This window comes from Oncorhynchus tshawytscha, linkage group LG21 (assembly GCF_018296145.1).
Source record: "Oncorhynchus tshawytscha isolate Ot180627B linkage group LG21, Otsh_v2.0, whole genome shotgun sequence".
NCBI lineage: Eukaryota > Metazoa > Chordata > Actinopteri > Salmoniformes > Salmonidae > Oncorhynchus > Oncorhynchus tshawytscha.
This window is the reverse complement of record NC_056449.1, coordinates 30,385,969-30,404,364: the sequence shown is the minus strand read 5'-3', so window position 1 is coordinate 30,404,364 and position 18,396 is coordinate 30,385,969. Positions and strand designations below refer to the sequence as shown.

At 41.6% G+C, this 18,396-nt stretch overlaps 1 protein-coding gene across 1 annotated transcript in view; it reads left to right on the top strand.

The window, feature by feature from the left end:
- Positions 1 to 13,520: 13,520 nt before the first annotated feature.
- Positions 13,521 to 18,396, top strand: part of LOC121840378 (Fc receptor-like protein 5) — a 72,753-nt gene continuing 67,877 nt past the window's right edge. Inside the window, exon 1 of the mRNA XM_042303310.1 lies at positions 13,521 to 13,562. Coding sequence (XP_042159244.1) covers positions 13,538 to 13,562 — 25 coding nt within the window. The 5' untranslated portion in view covers positions 13,521 to 13,537. The remainder of the gene's footprint in view (positions 13,563 to 18,396) is intronic.

Genomic DNA, 18,396 nt, shown 5'->3' with positions numbered 1-18,396 from the left:
AGACAGACAATGCCTCGGGTTGGTGGTCGGAGAGAATCGGTTCCCTTTGGTCGGATCTACCAAGAATCAATTCAGATTCAAATGAGGAGACTCTATACATCCTGTGGAAGCTGTAGGTACTGCAAGCTCGGCCCCATATATTACGGTTCACCTTTAACAATTCATGGAAGTGGCGCATGGATATTTTTTTCCATCTCCAGTGATCAGATTTTCCTGCGCTTTTCGATGAAACAGACGTTCTGTTATAGTCACAGCCGTGATTTAAACAGTTTTAGAAACGTCTGAGTGTTTTCTATCCACACATACTAATCATATGCATATACTATATTCCTGGAATGAGTAGCAGGGCGCTGAAATGTTGCGCGATTTTTAACAAAAAGCTGCGAAAATTCGCAGCATCCCAAAGAGGCTAGAATCCTGACTAGAACCAAAAAATTTGATCATATTACTCCAGTGCTAGCCTCTCTACACTGGCTTCCTGTCAAAGCAAGGTCTGATTTCAAGGTTTTACTGCTAACCTACAAAGCATTACATGGGCTTGCTCCTACCTATCTCTCTGATTTGGTCCTGCCGTACATACCTACACGTACGCTACGGTCACAAGACGCAGGCCTCCTAATTGTCCCTAGAATTTCTAAGCAAACAGCTGGAGGCAGGGCTTTCTCCTATAGAGCTCCATTTTTATGGAACGGTCTGCCTACCCATGTCAGAGACGCAAACTCGGTCTCAACCTTTAAATCTTTACTGAAGACTCATGTCTTTAGTGGGTCATAACATTGAGTGTAGTCTGGCCCAGGAGTGGGAAGGTGAACGGAAAGGCACTGGAGCAACGAACCGTGCTTGCTGTCTCTGCCTGGCCTGTTCCCCTCTTTCCACTGGGATTCTCTGCCTCTAACCCTATTACAGGGGCTGAGTCACTGGCTTACTGGGGCTCTCTCATGCCGTCCCTGGAAGGGGTGCATCACCTGAGTGGGTTGATTCACTGATGTGGTCATCCTGTCTGGGTTGGCGCCCCCCCTTGGCTTGTGCCATGGCGGAGATCTTTGTGGGCTATACTCAGCCTTGTCTCAGGATGGTAAGTTGGTGGTTGAAGATATCCCTCTAGTGGTGTGGGGGCTGTGCTTTGGCAAAGTGGGTGGGGTTATATCCTTCCTGTTTGGCCCTGTCTGGGGGTGTCCTCGGATGGGGCCACAGTTTCTCCTGACCCCTCCTGTCTCAGCCTCCAGTATTTATGCTGCAGTAGTTAATGTGTTGGGGGGCTAGGGTCAGTTTGTTATATCTGGAGTACCGCTCCTGTCCTATTCGGTGTCCTGTGTGAATCTAAGTGTGCGTTCTCTAATTCTCTCTTTCTCTCTCTCTCGGAGGACCTGAGCCCTAGGACCATGCCCCAGGACTACCTGACATGATGACTCCTTGCTGTCCCCAGTCCACCTGACCGTGCTGCTGCTCCAGTTTCAACTGTTCTGCCTTATTATTACACGACCATGTTGGTCACTTATGAACATTTGAACATCTTGGCCATGTTCTGTTATAATCTCCACCCGGCACAGCCAGAAGAGGACTGGCCACCCCACATAGCCTGGTTCCTCTCTAGGTTTCTTCCTAGGTTTTGGCCTTTCTAGGGAGTTTTTCCTAGCCACCGTGCTTCTACACCTGCATTGCTTGCTGTTTGGGGTTTTAGGCTGGGTTTCTGTACAGCACTTTGAGATATCAGCTGATGTACGAAGGGCTATATAAATAAATTTGATTTGATGTCAGCCCTGGCCTACTTTAACTTATTGAAATCCCCAGAGTTCAACCAGCCTGTCATATCAGACATGGTCTCGTCAGTGGTAATATTCTCTGTCCTATTGGAGGTACTAACTTCCCCCACATATTTCCCATGAGTACTGTACCGGGCCAAACAGTTATTCATTATTCATTATACAAATGGCTCTCCCCTGAGGCTGATCAGACCCCAAGAGATAGCCATGATAAGGTCAAAGGTCACACCACCCCTTTACATTCGTGTTCCACACCATATTAAAGATCCCTTTATCTTTAACCATTTTTATTCACTTGTCTAATTAAAACTCAGAAAATGAAACTCCTAATATTCCATATGTGAGTGTACCCCTTTAAGATATCTTATCTCTGGGAACAGGAAAATCCCCTTAACCCAAACGTTTACAATAATTTCCTTGATGTTTCATATAACTCATTCAATCTATCTCCAAATTGTCGCCCCAAAATATTTTATACCCTGCCATACACTCAAACAATTGTGATAAATGTACACTGTCCCTTTAAAATGAGACATTCCTAGCCAGCCATACCCTATTGTAGACATTTCATTGTTCCCCGTAATGAAAACAGATAATGTTTAGAATACGTTAACTTCTTGTTCGAATTCACTGGCGTTACCTAACCAAAAATCAATACTCGGGAAATAACCACAACTTTTTACGATTCAACTATTCTTACCTACCTATATTATAGCCAAATATAGCCCAATGGAACGCCTAGCAATTCTTTTGCTAGCTGTAGCATCTTTTCAGACTATCCTTATGATATTCAGCTCCTTTTTTAAAAATGTATTTGGAACTTTTAGCCACTTTTGAAAAGTAACTCAAAGCTATAATGCACGCATTTCCCTCTAAATGCCACAACCCATTTTCTCTGTCATAATTTGAGGAACGTTGTTGTGTAGCCAACGTAAAATGACGCCGCAAGTCAGCCTGCCTCTGTAAAATATATATTCCCTATTCAGATTGAGTTCTGCTTTAAATTATATCGACAAAGTAAAACCAACCAAACATCTCAACTATCTATACCCTAACATTTAAACGTACCATGTTCTGTGCTAAATTTATCGTATGTCCATCGATTCATAAAAAAATATTACATCCTGGTGGCACAAAACTGTATCGTATCTCTCCGTTATTCCCTAAAATTAATCAGGTTTAGGTGACTTTCTCTTCTATGATACATTTATTTAAATACGACTCCCATCTCAATACATTATTCCAGCAGATTATTCTGGGCAAAATAGCGTATTATCATCGAAATTGTCTCGCCATTATTTTGAATGAATTCTTCTTTCCATTCAATCTAAACAACATATTAAACGTTCAGTTCATATCTTATACAAACACTAGCGACTGTATTTTTTCAGGCAAAACATACAAATGGATGAATTAGAATCTAAAATCAATTTTAGTCTATCGATTTCAAAGCTGAGATACGAACCTTAGTGTCCCGCTATTGAAATAATTGAGTTTCCCCGCTAATAACTATATTATTATAATTGTCTGTAGTCGCAAACTCCGACACCGAGAATTCCCAGAAAATAGTCCTAATTTAAACACTTCCTGACTATTTTAGTAATATCAGCTTCTATTCAGGTTCTTTGTCTGAGTCAGATTTTGGACGCCTCCCTTCCATTCTCTTTGTTCTCAGCTCCTTTCCTTGCCTAGGCTAACCATATCCCCTTCCACTCTTTTCCTGGCTTCCGAAAGCCATATCCTGGCTGTGTATAACCCTTGTTATTTAAGTCTCAAGACTTAAATAATTTATGATTTAATTTATAATTTATGATCAAGATCTGCCTGTGTAGATAAGCATTCTAGCCAGTCTGACGAAGAAGTTCATTCATTTCTACCAAGGAACAGATAGTCATTGTTCTAATTATTGATTATATTTACACACATTATATTTACACACATTATATTCAGTACTAGGATTATAAAGAAAATTCATACATATACAGTAACATAATAGTATTCTGGTTAGTCAGTCCTGATTGAAATGTATACATAATTAGTCAATATTGATAAAAATTCCCTTAACAGTATCCTGGAATGACATTGACCTCATCCCGACAGTAGAGGATGCCTGGTTATTCTGCCTTCCTCACCATCTTAAATAGGCATGCCCCATTCAAAAAATGTAGAACCAGGAATAGATATAGCCCTTGGTTCACTCCAGACCTGTCTGCCCTTGACCAGCACAATAACATCCTGTGGCGTTCTGCGTTAACATCGAATAGCCCCCGTGATATGCAATGTTTTAGGGAAGTTAGGAACCAATATACACAGGCAGTTAGGAAAGCTAAGGCTAGCTTTTTTAAACAGAAATTTGCATCCTGCAGTACAAACTCAAAAAAGTTCTGGGACACTGTAAAGTCTATGGAGGATAAGAGCACTTCCTCCCAGCTACCCACTGCTCTGAGGCTAGGAAACACTGTTACAACTGACAGATCTATTATATAATTGAGATTTTCTATAAGCATTTCTCTAGGGCTGGCCATGCTTTCCACCTGGCTACCGCTACCCCGGTCAACTGCCCGGCACCCTCCACAGCAACCCGCACAAGCCCCCACCATTTCTCCTTCACCCATATCCAGATAGCTGATGTTCTGAAAGAGCTGCAAAATCTGGACCCCTACAAATCAGCCGGGCTAGACAATCTGGACCCTCTCTTTCTAAAATTATCTGCCGCAATTGTTGCAAACCCTATTACTAGCCTGTTCAACCTCTCTTTCGTATCGTCTGAGGTTCCCAAAGATTGGAAAGCTGCCGCGGTCATCCCCCTCTTCAAAGGGGGAAACACTCTAGACCCAAACTGCTACAGACCTATATCTATCCTACCCTGCATCTCTAAGGTCTTTGAAAGCCAAGTTAACAAACAGATTACTCACCATTTTGAATCACATCGTACCTTCTCCACCATGAAATCTGGTTTCCGAGCTGGTCATGGGTGCACCTCAGCCACGCTCAAGGTCCTTAACGATATCATAACCGCCATCGATAAGAGACATTACTGTGCAGCTGTATTCATCGACCTGGTCAAGGCTTTCGACTCTGTCAATCACCACATTCTTATTGGCAGACTCAACAGCCTTGGTTTCTCAAATGATTGCCTCGCCTGGTTCACTAACTACTTCTCTGATAGAGCTCAGTGTGTCAAATCGGATGGCCTATTGTCCGGACCTCTGGCAGTCGCTATGGGGGTGCCACAGGGCTCAATTCTCGGGCCGAATGTCCGGACATTCTGTATACTTAAGGCCCTTCTTTGGACACTGTGTTAACTAACCTCCAGATGAGCTTCAATGCCATACAACTCTCCTTCTGTGGCCTCCAACTGCTCTTAAACACAAATAAAACTAAACGCATGCTATTCAACCGATCATTGCCCTCACCCGCAAGCCCATCCAGCATCACTATTCTGGACGGCTCTGACTTAGAATATGTGGATAACTACAGATACCTAGGTGTCTGGCTAGACTGTAAACTCTTCTTCCAGACTCACATTAAGCATCTCCAATCAAAAATTAAATCTAGAATCGGCTTCCTATTTCACAACAAAGCTTCCTTCACTCATGCTGCCAAACATACCCTCGTAAAACTGATCATCCTACCGATCCTTGACTTCGGCGATGTCATCTATGAAATAGCCTCCAACACTCTACTCAGCAAACTGGATGTAGTCTATCACAGTGCCATCCGTTTTGCTACCAAAGCCCCATACACTACTCACCACTGCGACCTATACGCTCTCGTTGGCTGGCCCTCGCTTAATACTCGTCTCCAAACCCACTGGCTACAGGTTATCTACAAGTCTCTGCTAGGTAAAGCCCCGCCCTATCTCAGCTCGCTGGTCACCATAGCAGCACCCACTCGTAGCACGCGCTCCAACAGGTATATCTCACTGGTCACCCCCAAAGCCACCCCCAAAGCCAAACTGCAAAAATCACTGAAGCTGGAGATTCCCATCTCCCTCACTAGCTTTAAGAACCAGCTGTCAGAGCAGCTCACATATCACTGCACCTGTTCATAGCCCATCTGTATACAGCCCATCTATCTATCTCATCCCCATACTGTATTTATTTATTTTCCTCCTTTTGCACCACAGTATCTCTACTTGCGCATCCATCTTTTGCACATCTCCCTTATTTGACCTAATTTGCACTCACTGTATATAGACTTTGTTTTCTTTTTTTCTACTGTATTATTGACTGTATGTTTTGTTCATTCCATGTGCAACTCTGTGTTGTTGTATGTGTCAAACTGCTATGCTTTATCTTGGCCAGGTCGCAGTTGCAAGTGAGAACTTGTTCTCAACTAGCCTACCTGGTTAAATAAAGGATAAATAAATAAAAAAAGGAAAGTGGAAGAAGCTTTTCAATCACTCCCCTTGAGATCTGTGGAACCCTTTCCTGCTGGGCCCTCAGGTCATTTGTACCCGTGTGAAATTATGATGTCTGGAGGACACGGGTATAAGTGTGTACTCTGACAACAGCTCCAGGTCCTTGTGTTTGGGCACCAGAGTTTAGACACCTTGTGTTTGGGAAAAAGTTTATTCCCTTGAATGTATTTGAGTCAATGAGGAGCACGATCTCTGGCTTTTGTGTGTCCTCAGTGGATGTGTGGGGGTTGTCAGGAGAGCTATCAGGGGAGCTGACAGGGGGGTTGTCAGGAGAGCTATCAGGGGAGCTGACAGGGGGTTGTCAGGAAAGCTATCAGGGGGTTGTCAGGAGAGCTATCAGGAGACCTATCAGGGGAGCTATCAGGAGACCTATCAGGGGAGCTGACAGGGGTTGTCAGGAGAGCTATCAGGAGGGTTGTCAGGAAAGCTATCACAGGGGTTGTCAGGGGAGCTATCAGGGGAGCTGACAGGGGGTTGTCAGGAGAGCTATCAGGAGACCTATCAGGGGAGCTGACAGGGGGTTGTCAGGCGAGCTATCAGGAGAGCTATCAGGGGGTTGTCAGGGGAGCTGAAAGGGGGTTGTTGTCAGGGGAGCTATCAGGAGAGCTATCAGGTGAGCTATCAGTAGAGCTATCAGGGGAGCTGTCAGGGTAGCTATCAGGGGAGCTGTCAGGAGAGCTATCAGGGGAGCTGACGGGGTTGTCAGGAGAGCTACCAGGGGGTTGTCAGGAAGCTATCAGGAGAGCTATCAGGGGGTTGTCAGGAGAGCTATCAGGAGCTGACAGGGGGTTGTCAGGAGAGCTATCAGGGGAGCTGACAGGGGGTTGTCAGGAGAGCTATCAGGAGAGCTATCAGGGGAGCTGTGAGGAGAGCTATTAGGAGAGCTATCAGGGGGTTGTCAGGAGAGCTATCAGGAGACCTATCAGGGGAGCTGACAGGGGGTTGTCAGGCGAGCTATCAGGAGAGGTTGTCAGGAGAGCTATCAGGAGACCTATCAGGGAGCTGACAGTGGGGTTGTCAGGTGAGCTATCAGGAGAGCTGACGGGGGGTTGTCAGGAGAGCTATCAGGGGAGCTGACAGGGGTTGTCAGGTGAGCTATCAGGGAGCTGACAGGGGTTGTCAGGTGAGCTATCAGGGAGCTGACAGGGGGATGTCAGGAGAACTATCAGGGAGCTGACAGGGGGGCTGTTTGGAGGGGGTGGGGTCTGTTGGGTTGGTGGGTCCTGTGTTGTCTGTCCCATTGTGGTGTTGTTTTCCAGGTCTGGGGTGGGCTGTTCTGCTGGCTTGTCTGGGAGTCCTGCTCTCAGTCACACCTCAGCTTTCTCCTCTCCTCCTTCAGTGTCATGTGCACCTCTTTAAAACTTATTGTGACTAGGGGGAAGTATTTTCATTTTTGGAAAAATAACGTTCCCAAAGTCAACGGGATATTTTATCAGGACAAGATGCTAGACTATGCATATAATTGACAGCTTAGGATAGAAAACACTCTAAAGTTTCCAAAACTGTAAAAATATTGTCTGTGAGTATAACAGAACTGATATTGCAGGCGAAAGCCTGAGAAAAATCCAATCCGGAAGTGACTCATGTTTTGAAAGCTCTGCGTTCCGATGCGTCCCTATTGAGCTGTGAATGGGCTATGTTGGGGAATAATCAGAATTAGTTGGTAACATAGGTAAGATGTTTTATATTCATCATATGTTTGAAAGTTACTTCTCATCAGAATGTTTATTTTTGTATAATACTGTGGCCGGGTTGCAGTCATCTGTTCTCTGTCAGGACTAAGTTACTTGGGCTGCAGAGAGGGGAGAGGTCAAGCGTGTATCTCTTGGCTCCACAATGTCTGTGTGCCAGTCACTGTGTCTCTGTGATCATGTCAAGGAGGGGGCATTTGATATATGTTGATAGGTTTTGTTTTATGGTTCTGAGAGCGAGAAAATAACATAGTTTAGGAGACAAAGCTGAACGATAATTTATGGCCAATGCTGTCTGGCTATGTGTGTCTTTGCAATAAAGGATCTCATTTGCAATGTGTAAGGACTCTCAGAGAATTAATTGATAGACACTGAATTGATCTGAGAGTCACAGTGTTGTGATGGAGCTCATATAATTAAAGATGGACTTTATGATAACTCTGACTTGTGTGTGGTTTGCTCTCGTAATTTGGTAAATACAGGAAATTTCCACGACATTGTTTCTCCCCTTCTCCACAATGTCTGTGTGCCAGTCAATGTGTCTCTGTGATCTTGTCAAGTAGGGGGCATGTGATATATGCCTGTTGATATGAGGATTTGTTTTATGGTTCTGAGTTTGAGAAAAGAACATAGTTTAGGAGACAAAGCTGAACGATAAATTATGGCCAATGCTGTCTGGCTGTGTGTCTTTGCTATAAAGGATCTCAGTTGCAATGTGTAAGGGACTCTCAGAGAATTAATTTATAGACACTGAATTGATCTGAGAGTCACAGGGTTGTGATGGAGCTCATATAATTAAAGATGGACTTTATGATAACTCTGACTTGTGTGTGGTTTGCTCTCATGATTTGGTAAATACAGGACATTTCCACGACAGCTATCAACCAGATTACTTTTTCTCCGTATTCCCCAAGGTGTCTACAGCATTGTGACGTAGTTTTACGCATTTATGTTGAAGAATAAGCGTAAGCGGCTACATTGTGTAAGTGGTCACCTGATGGCTCTGAGTGATTCTTGCGTAAAATACAGAGGTAGCCATTTTTCCAATTGGGCCTACTGAAAAAAACAATTGTCCCGGTGGATATGTTATCGAATAGATATTTGAAAAACACCTTGAGGATTGATTATAAACAACGTTTGCCATGTTTCTGTCGATATTATGGAGCTAATTTGGAGTATTTTTTCGGCGTTGTCGTGACCGCAATTTCCGGTCGATTTCTCAGCCAAACATGAAGAATAAACGGAGCTATTTCGCCTACAAAGATAATATTTTTGGAAAAAAGGAACATTTGCTATCTAACTGGGAGTCTCGTGAGTGAAAACATCCGAAGCTCATCAAAGGTAAATGATTTAATTTGATTGCTTTTCTGATATTCGTGACCAAGAAACCTGCTACTAGATGGACATAATGCTATGCTAGGCTATCGATAAACTTACACAAGTGCTTGTCTTGCTTTGGCTGTAAAGCATATTTTGAAAATCTGAGATGACAGGGTGATTAACAAAAGGCTAAGCTGTGTTTCAATATATTTAGCTTGTGATTTCATGAATAGGAATATTTTCCAGTAATATTTGTGCGTTGCGTTATGCTAATTAGGGTCAGTTGATGATTACGCTCCCGGACCCGGGATGGGGAGTCACTAAAGGTTCATTTCTCTCACCCCAGTCCGTATCCTGTATAAGTCCTTGCGGGAAAAAAATCTAGTGTATCTACATTTATCCAACTCTAAATTCTATATGTTAGCAGAAGAACTCAGGAGCTGTGTCTCTCATTCTCTCTTTTTCCCAATAAGCAATGTAGTTTTGTCTGTGTTGTAATTTGGTTTATTCTGATTGATTGGATGTTCTGGTCCTGAGGCTTCAGTGTGTTAGTACAATAGGTTTGTGAACTCAGCCCCAGGACCAGCTGGATGAAGGGACTCTTTTCTTTGCTCAGCTCTTGGCATTGCAGGGCTTGGTAATGATATGAGAAGGGCTCTCTGTATTTTAGATGTTTCCAAAACTGAATTGCTCTTTTTTGAGTTTTTATTATTAGTGGATATTGGCCTAATTCTGCCCTGCATGCATTGTTTGTAGTTTTCCTCTGGACATGTAGGATAATCTTACAGAACTCTGCATGCAGGGTTTCAATGGGGTGTTTGTCCCATTTGATGAAATCTGTTTTGTAAGTGGACCCCACACCCCGCTGCTATAAAGTGCAATTGGTTCAATGACATATTCAATTAGTTTTAGACACATTTTTATAAGGTATTTCAATTATCTTTTTAATGGCGTAGAATGCCCTGCGTGCTTTCTCTCTCAGTTCATTATTTGGGTCTCTGTGCTTATGGTTGGATAGTGTTCTAAGGTTTTTCCTTATAATTTTAAAATCTGCATCAAACCAGTTGCCATCTGTGATCTTTTTTGTTTATTTTTTTATCAATTTCAATTGTGCTTCTTTTGCTATTTGCCTGAATATGTAGTTGATGTTTTGTACTGCCAGATTGATGCCCTCTTTACTGTGAGTGAATGTGGTATCCAGAAAGTTTTCTAAGAGTGACTGGATATTTTGGTTCCAGGTTGCTTTCTGGTATTCTTCTATGCTGTTTTGGGCCCTTCTGTATGAATTTCTGATGTTGTACAGCTTACTGGGCTGTGAATGTGTGGTTGATTCCATGTCTGTTCTTTTGAGGAACAACGTAATATGGCTGTGATCAGACAGAGGTGTTAGTATAGCTTGACAGTGAATGAGCTGAGAGAGAAAGGGTCAATGTCTGTGATCATATAGGCTACTGTACTGTGGCCAAGAGGTGAGCAGTCGGTGAATCTCCCCAAAGAGTCCCCCGTAACCTACCATTGACAAAGTACAGAAGATGCTCACAGGAGATGACAAAGTGATTTGGAGGTGCTCAAACAAAAGAGAGGTTTAAGACACAAAGAGAGAGTGAAACACAGAAATCTACATACATGGCATTTACAGAGAGATTGAGCCCTAGAGCAAACAACTGATGGGGTTTTTAAACCAAGGGAAAGGAACTGTGATAAGGTAGGATTCAGGAGGAGGCGTGTCTTCTGATTGATGTTTGATTGTTGTCTGATTGGGGAGTGATGATTTTCACCTGTGAGGGGAGAAGGAGAGAAAAGAAACACACACAGGATACACACACAGGATACTTGTATCCGTAACAATGACGTCAACATCTTTAAGATGTGTGTTGAACTCTTCAGTCCGAAGATTGACGAGTTTAGGCCCTGAATGTTCCACGTGCTAACTGATAGTGATTTCATGTTGCAAAAAGAAAGAACAGCAGTCAGAAATACAGTAACTACTAACTAATAAGTTGTTAAGAGTGAGTTAAACAGGATAACAGCTAACGTTTTTTTCTGTTATACAGTATATCACAAAAGTGAGTACACCCCTCACATTTGTAAATATTTGAGTATATCTTTTCATATGACAACACTGAAGAAATGACACTTTGCTACAATGTAAAGTAGTGAGTGTACAGCTTGTTTAACAGTGTAAACGTGCTGTCCCCTCAAAATAACTCAACACACAGACATTCATGTCTATACCGCTGGTAACAAAAGTGAGTACACCCCTAAGTGAAAATGTCCAAATTGGGCCCAAAGTGTCAATATTTTGTGTGGCCACCATCATTTTCCAAGACTGCCTTAACCCTTAACCCTGTATATATATAAATATTCCTATTCATTGAACAAGTAAATTCTAGTACAATAGGTGTGTGTGTGTGTTTAATGCAGATGTATTGGAGGAGCTGTTTAATCTCACTTAATCCTACAGGGTTCTCCTGTGCTCTGACAACCTCTGCGTAGCTGCGCTGGTCCTGCTGTTGGGCCCTGTGGAGTGGAGGAGGGCCAGTTCTGGGCCGTGGGGCTTCCTCTCTGGTCTGGTAGGGGTGGTGGTCTGGTGCGGGGTAGTAGGCTTGGCCCGGTCCGGTCTGGCTAAGCCGATGGAAGTGGTGATGCTCGGGTGGTGGGTGGGTTCTGTGGGGTGCGCTGGGTCTGGTGGGGCGTTGAAGGGCCCTCGGGATCCTTTGTGGTGCAGTGGTCTGGTAGGGGTCTCTGGGTGGTCCTCTGTCCAGTGCTGCATGGGGTGTTTGTCTCCCAAGTGCCATGTCCTTTAGAGACTTGGCAAACATCCCTACTGTCTGCTTCCTCAGGGGGGAGTGGTCGTGCAGATGCTCTGGGATGATTGTTGGATGGTGAGCAACGTGTACGTTCGGGAGTAGGCCACACCCTCTGGTGATGTCAGTGTTGACTTTCTGAATGGTACGGGGATGAAAGTCTTTGCGGGGCAGCAGAGTGGAAATGGTGATGTGGGAGTTGGGAACCGCTCAGAGGCCCTCTCTGCTACTCTGTTGACCAGACTGCCTACTCTCTCCTGCTCCTCTCGCAGGTTGTTGGTGCCGGTGTAAATAATGATGTGGCCTGGTGTGCCAAAGTCAGGCTGGGACAGGATGTGGAGTACATCCTGTGTTTTTGGGCACAATATTTTGCATACCTTGTGTTGGGGGAAGAGTTTATCTTATTGGATGAATTTCCATTTGAGTCAATGAGGATGGCCACCTCAGTGGGTTTTACCAGAGTAGCGGGTTTACGGTCTGGGGCTGGAGTACACAGGGCCTGTGTACATGAAGGGTTGTGTGGGGGTGTGTCAGCTTCTCTCTGTAGTAGGTGTCTCCATGTGAGCCTCCTTGTTGACTGGGGATGTGGGTAAAGTGTTGTCAGTTTGGGGGGTAAAGGTGGGTCAGTGGGGGTGTTAGGGGTGGTGAGGGGCTGCAGCTTCTCTCTGGGAGTCTCTACAGTCTGTTCTCTGTGCTGCAGCACCCTCTTGATGACAGACAACTCCATTGCCATCTCCTCCTCCTTTACCTGCACCAGCTCTCTCCTCGTGGTGGCCTTTACCTCCTCCAGAGCTGTGGTAAGGCTCTCTCCTCATGGTGACCTTTACCTCCTCCAGAGCTGTGGTAAGGCTCTCTCCTCATGGTGGCCTTTACCTCCTCCAGAGCTGTGGTAAGGCTCTCTCTTCATGGTGGCCTTTACCTCCTCCAGAGCTGTGGAAAGGCTCTCTCCTCATAGTGATCTTTACCTCCTCAAGCGCTGTGGTAAGGCTCTCTCTCAGCTCCTGGACAGAGTTCTTCAGCTGGGTCCTGCACTGGTTGATCTGGTCCTGTAGAAGCTCTGTGTCTGGGCTGGAGGTAGTGTAGCTGGGAGGCTGCTCCTTCAGCTCAGTAACCCATACCTCTAACAGAGCCAGCCTATCTCTCAACAGGCTGATGGTAGTGTGGTCTTGGCTCTGGTGGTTGTAGACAGGCAGGGGGGAGGATAGCCCTGTTGTTTTGGATGCCTGTGGTGAGGGGAGAACTCAGATTTGAATTGAATTTAGCTAGCTACAGACTTGAATTTGGCTAGCTACCACGATGAAGATTGGTCTTTTAACTCACTTTGTCAATCTTTTCCTCCTGTGTTGATATTCAGTTGTACACTTTTATTAACTCTGTGTCTCTCTTCTCGCTAGGCCCCTTCCTTCTTTCATACACATCTTTCACATCCTCTCAGCAGAGAGGAAGTACAGATGGGTAGAGAGGAGAGGTGGGTGGGGGTTAGACAGGCTACAAGTCACTAGAGTTTAGAGAGTAAGTGATCAACACGCTGAGATGGAACGAACCTGTCTTCAACTCTGTGAGTTTAATATTATCTATATGGTATAATATCTGTATATGTTAATATCTATATAGTTTAATAGATATATAGTTTAATATCTATATGGGTTAATATCTATATGGTTTAATATCTGTATAGTTTAATATCTATATACTTTAATATCTGTATATTGTAATATCTATATGGTTTAATATCCATATAGTTCAATATCTATATGGTTTAATATATATATATAGTTTAATATCTGTATAGTTTAATATATGTATAGTTCAATATCTATATGGTTTAATATCTATATAGTTTAATATCTATATAGTTTTATATCTATATAGTTTAATATCTGTATATGTTCATATCTATATAGTTTAATATCTACATGGTTTAATATCTAAATAGTTTAATATCTATATATTTTTAATATCTCTATAGATGGCAGTAACTTATTATAATTATGGTCAATTTAGACTGAGAATAGTATCTAGTTATCTAGTTATGGTAAGGGGTGAAATAAGTATAGCCGGTTATAATTGTAACAGTTTAGCAGATTATTAAAAAAATAAAATCAGTCTTTACATGGCTAAAAGAAAAGGAATATAACATATACTGTTTTCAGGAAACTCACTCTACATATATGAAGTTGCGGGGAAAAAGCAAAGGGGGTGGTGAAATATTTTTCTGTCAAAGGGTGTGATGATATTAATTAACAAAAATTTCGATCTGAATGTGCAAATAGTCAGGAATGATTCGCTAGGAAGGTGGATCCTTTTGAATATGAAAGAGGATGAAAAAGAGATTTGGCTCTATATGGTCCAAATCAGGATGATCCACAGTTCTTCGAAAATATTTATACCAATTTATTGAACTTACAGGCAACAAATTATCTAATTATTATGGTAGGAGACTGTAACACAGTGTTTTATTTAACCTTTATTTAACAAGTCAGTTAAGAACATTTTTGTTTTATCAATGACGGCCTAGGAACAGTGGGTTAACTGCCTTGTTCAGGGGCAGGACGGCAGATTTTTACCTTGTCAGCTCTGGGATTTGATTCTGCAACCTTTCGGTTACTAGTCCAACGCTCAAACCACTAGGCTACCTGCCACCCATGGACCGTAAAGGTAATCACTCTACAAACTATCATCACCGTGCTCTTTAGGAAATCACAAATATTAGAAATAGTGGATATTTGGAGACTAAAAAACCCCAACCTAGTGAGATATACATGGAGGAGACTTACTCAAACTAGTCATCTTGACTACTTTCTTGTCTCTTTCTCTCTTGCATCAAAGGGTAAAAATGTTTTAGTAGGAGGCAGAATGCGATCGGATCATCATCTAATTGGCATTCACATAACTCTTATAGATTTTACACATGGATGGGGATATTGGACATTTAATCAAGGTTTACTGTTAAAGTTTATTTTTAACTAAGACAAAATAATTTATAACTGAATTTTCCAGTATAATATAGGTTCAGCAAATCCCCTTATTGTCTGGGATACCTTTACATGTACCTTCAAGGGTCATTCAATTCAATATTCATCAATGATAAAAAAGTAGTTTCTGGCTAGAGTGAAAAAGGAACTTGAGGACCTTATTCAAGAACGATCTAATATAATCTATTACAAAAATAATGCAAACTGGATGGAATATGGAAAAAAATGCACAAAATTCTTCTTGAATCATCCTTTCCCACTGAATGAAGATTATGGTAAGGAATTCTTTCCAAATAATATAAAAAATGGAAAAATAACAAATGTACAGAAAGATCAGTGCAAAGGCCAAATTACAGAGGAAGAACTTTTTGGGGCTATTAAATCCTTTCAGTCTGGAAAAACCCCAGGGCTTGATAGTATACTAGTAGAGGTATATCAATTATTTTTTGATATACTAAAAGCTCCATTGTTAGAGTGTTTTCACTACTCCTATATAAATGGTAGTCTGTCAGGTACTCTGCAGGAAGGTCTCTATTATTAAAACAAGACCCAGATGGTAAATATAAACACCAAGTCTATCTAAAACAAAATGGAGGCCCCTTACACCTCAATGTTGTGATGCAAAAGTACTAGCAAAATGCATAGCACTCAGAATTATAAGGGATTTACCATGTATTGTTCATCCTGAGCAGACAGGTTTTTTTCATGGATGATACATTGGAGAAAATATACGACAACTTCTAGAAATAATAGAACATTGTGAAACATCTATGAAGCCAGGAATGGCATTTATAGCGGATTTTAAAAAGGCATTTGACTGGATTTTATGTATAAATGCCAGGATTATTTCAATTTAGGTAATTCTGTTATAAAATGGGTACAAATAATGTATAGCAACCCCAGGCATAAAATAGTAAATAATGGCTACCTAAGAGGAGTTAAACAGGGGTGTCCGCTGTCACCATGTCTATTCGTTATGCCCTCGAAATGCTAGCTATGAAAATCAGATCCAATAACAACATTAGAGGATTAGAAATACAAGGCGTAAAAACAAAGGTGTCCATGTATGCCGATGACTCAAGTTTTTATATTACGTCCGCAAGCTAGATCCCTGCAATGTCTCATTGAAGGTCTAGATAACTTTTCTGTACTCTCTGGACTAGAACCTAATTATGATAAGTGTACAATATTATGTATTGGATCCTTAAAAAATACAACTTTTACATTACCCTGCCGTTTACCTATAAAATGGGCTGATGGTGAAGTAGACGTATTCGGTATTCATATCACAAAATATATAAATAAGCTCTCCACAATGAATTTCAATAGAAAACTTGTAAAAATAGACAAGATCCTGCAACCATGGAGAGGTAAATACCTGTCTATTTATTGAAAAATTGCCCTGATTAACTCCTTAGTCATATCTCAGTTTACTCACTTTCTTATGGTGCTGCCTACTCCTGATGATTTGTTATTCAAATCATATGAGCAAAAAATATTTAGCTTTATCTGGGACACTAAACCATACAAAATAAAACGTGCCTATCTATATAATGAATGTGTATTGGGTGGGTTGAGATGATTAAATATCAAAGAACTTCTCTCTGAAAGCTTCACTTATTCAAAAGTTTTATTTGAACCCTAAATGGTGCTCAAGTAGATTACTAAAAAAAGCTTGTCCGTTGTTTAAAAATTGCCCTTTTGCCTTTGTGCAGATAGCCATGTCTCATTTTCGATTAATTGAAAATGATACTTTTTTCAAAGTATTTCTCTTTTCCTAACAAGCATTGCAGAGCTGGCTACAATTTCAATTTCATCCCCCTGAAAAGATAGAACAAATATTATGGCTGAACTCAAATGTGCTGGTTGATAAAATACCTGTATTTATGGGAAAGATGTTTGAAAAGGGTATTTTGTTCTTAAATTATATTGTAAATTGGAATGGTAGAGTTATGTCCTTCATGAAGTTTTCAGAATTGTACGGGAAGGTCTGTTCAATCCAAGAGCACAACCAATTGATTACAGCATTACCCCAAAAATGGAGGAGGCAGGTGGCAGCGGGAAGAGGTAGGAAACTGGTCTGTCTGCCCAATATAAAGGATCAAAACTGGTGGAGGAATAAAAATAGCATAAATAGGAAGTATACCAGTTTCATTTGAGGACCAGGATGTTGACAACTGTGCCACACAGATTGCAAAATAGTGCTTTTCAGCTAAAATGATTATATAGAATTCTTGCCACCAACAAAATGTTGAATATTTGGGGTATAAAATCATCGAAGCTCTGCAGATTTTGTTGTGAGGATACAATCAATGGACCATTCAGGTAGCCTGTTTCTGGTCTCAGGTTCAGGAATGGCTGAAAATGCATAACATTGATCTAAAAATGACCCTAGAAATAGTACTGTTAGGAGATCTGGAAAGACCAGGTCAGTCAATTACAAATATACTAATACTCTTTGTAAAAGTATTTATCTTCAACTCGCAATCTGTGGATTCTATTTGATTAGATAGATTGAAATTGTACATGAAACCATCACAGCATAGTTGAAAGTTATGTGTTGCACAGAAACCCGAAGTTGGTGGCCAGCAGAGATAGGAGGTAAGCTGAGGGTTGGGATGTGGAAGTGGAGTTGCTGTGCGGGGATAGAATGATGGTCAAAGATAAAAGTTTAAAAAATAATTTTAAAAAAGTACAAATAAAACGTAATAAAAAGTACATTTGAATGACACTAAGTGGCAGTGTTTTAACAACTAATGCCGGTTTGCCTGAGGCTGATGCCGTGCAGGTGTTTGTACACATGCATATGCACAAAAACTCTCATTCAAATAAATACATACAAGAACACACACATACATGTAATAGCACCAGACATGCACACAAACATATACCGTTGGAATTGCTGTCATGATATTAGTTGTCCATGATGTCCTTTGTTTTAATTTGAATTTTTTTTGCATGGTTGTTTTCTGTTTTCTGTTTTCTTCTGTCTTTTCCTTTTTTCTCTTTAGTTAATTATCTTGGTTGTTGGTGATTTGGGGGGGTTCTTGTGGGTGGGGAAAGGAATTAATTGTATTTTTTATTTTTATTTTTATTCCTGGGGGGGACTGTGGGAGGGGTCTTGAATGGTTGAGGGACAGCTATTGGGGAACTGTAGGGGGGATCTTGGAGGGTTCGGGTTCACGTTTTTTGGCCCGGGCATTGACCCTGGATGCTACTGTGTGTCGCTCTGAATGAGAGTCTGTTGGATGACTGGTATGGTGTAGTTGTTGAGTGGCTTCACTGCAAGTATATTGTATGTTTCGATTATTCAATATATATATTTTTTTACATTAAAAAATATCTCTATAGTTTAATATCTATATGGTTTAATATCTATAAAGATTAATATCTATATGGTTTAATATCTATATAGTT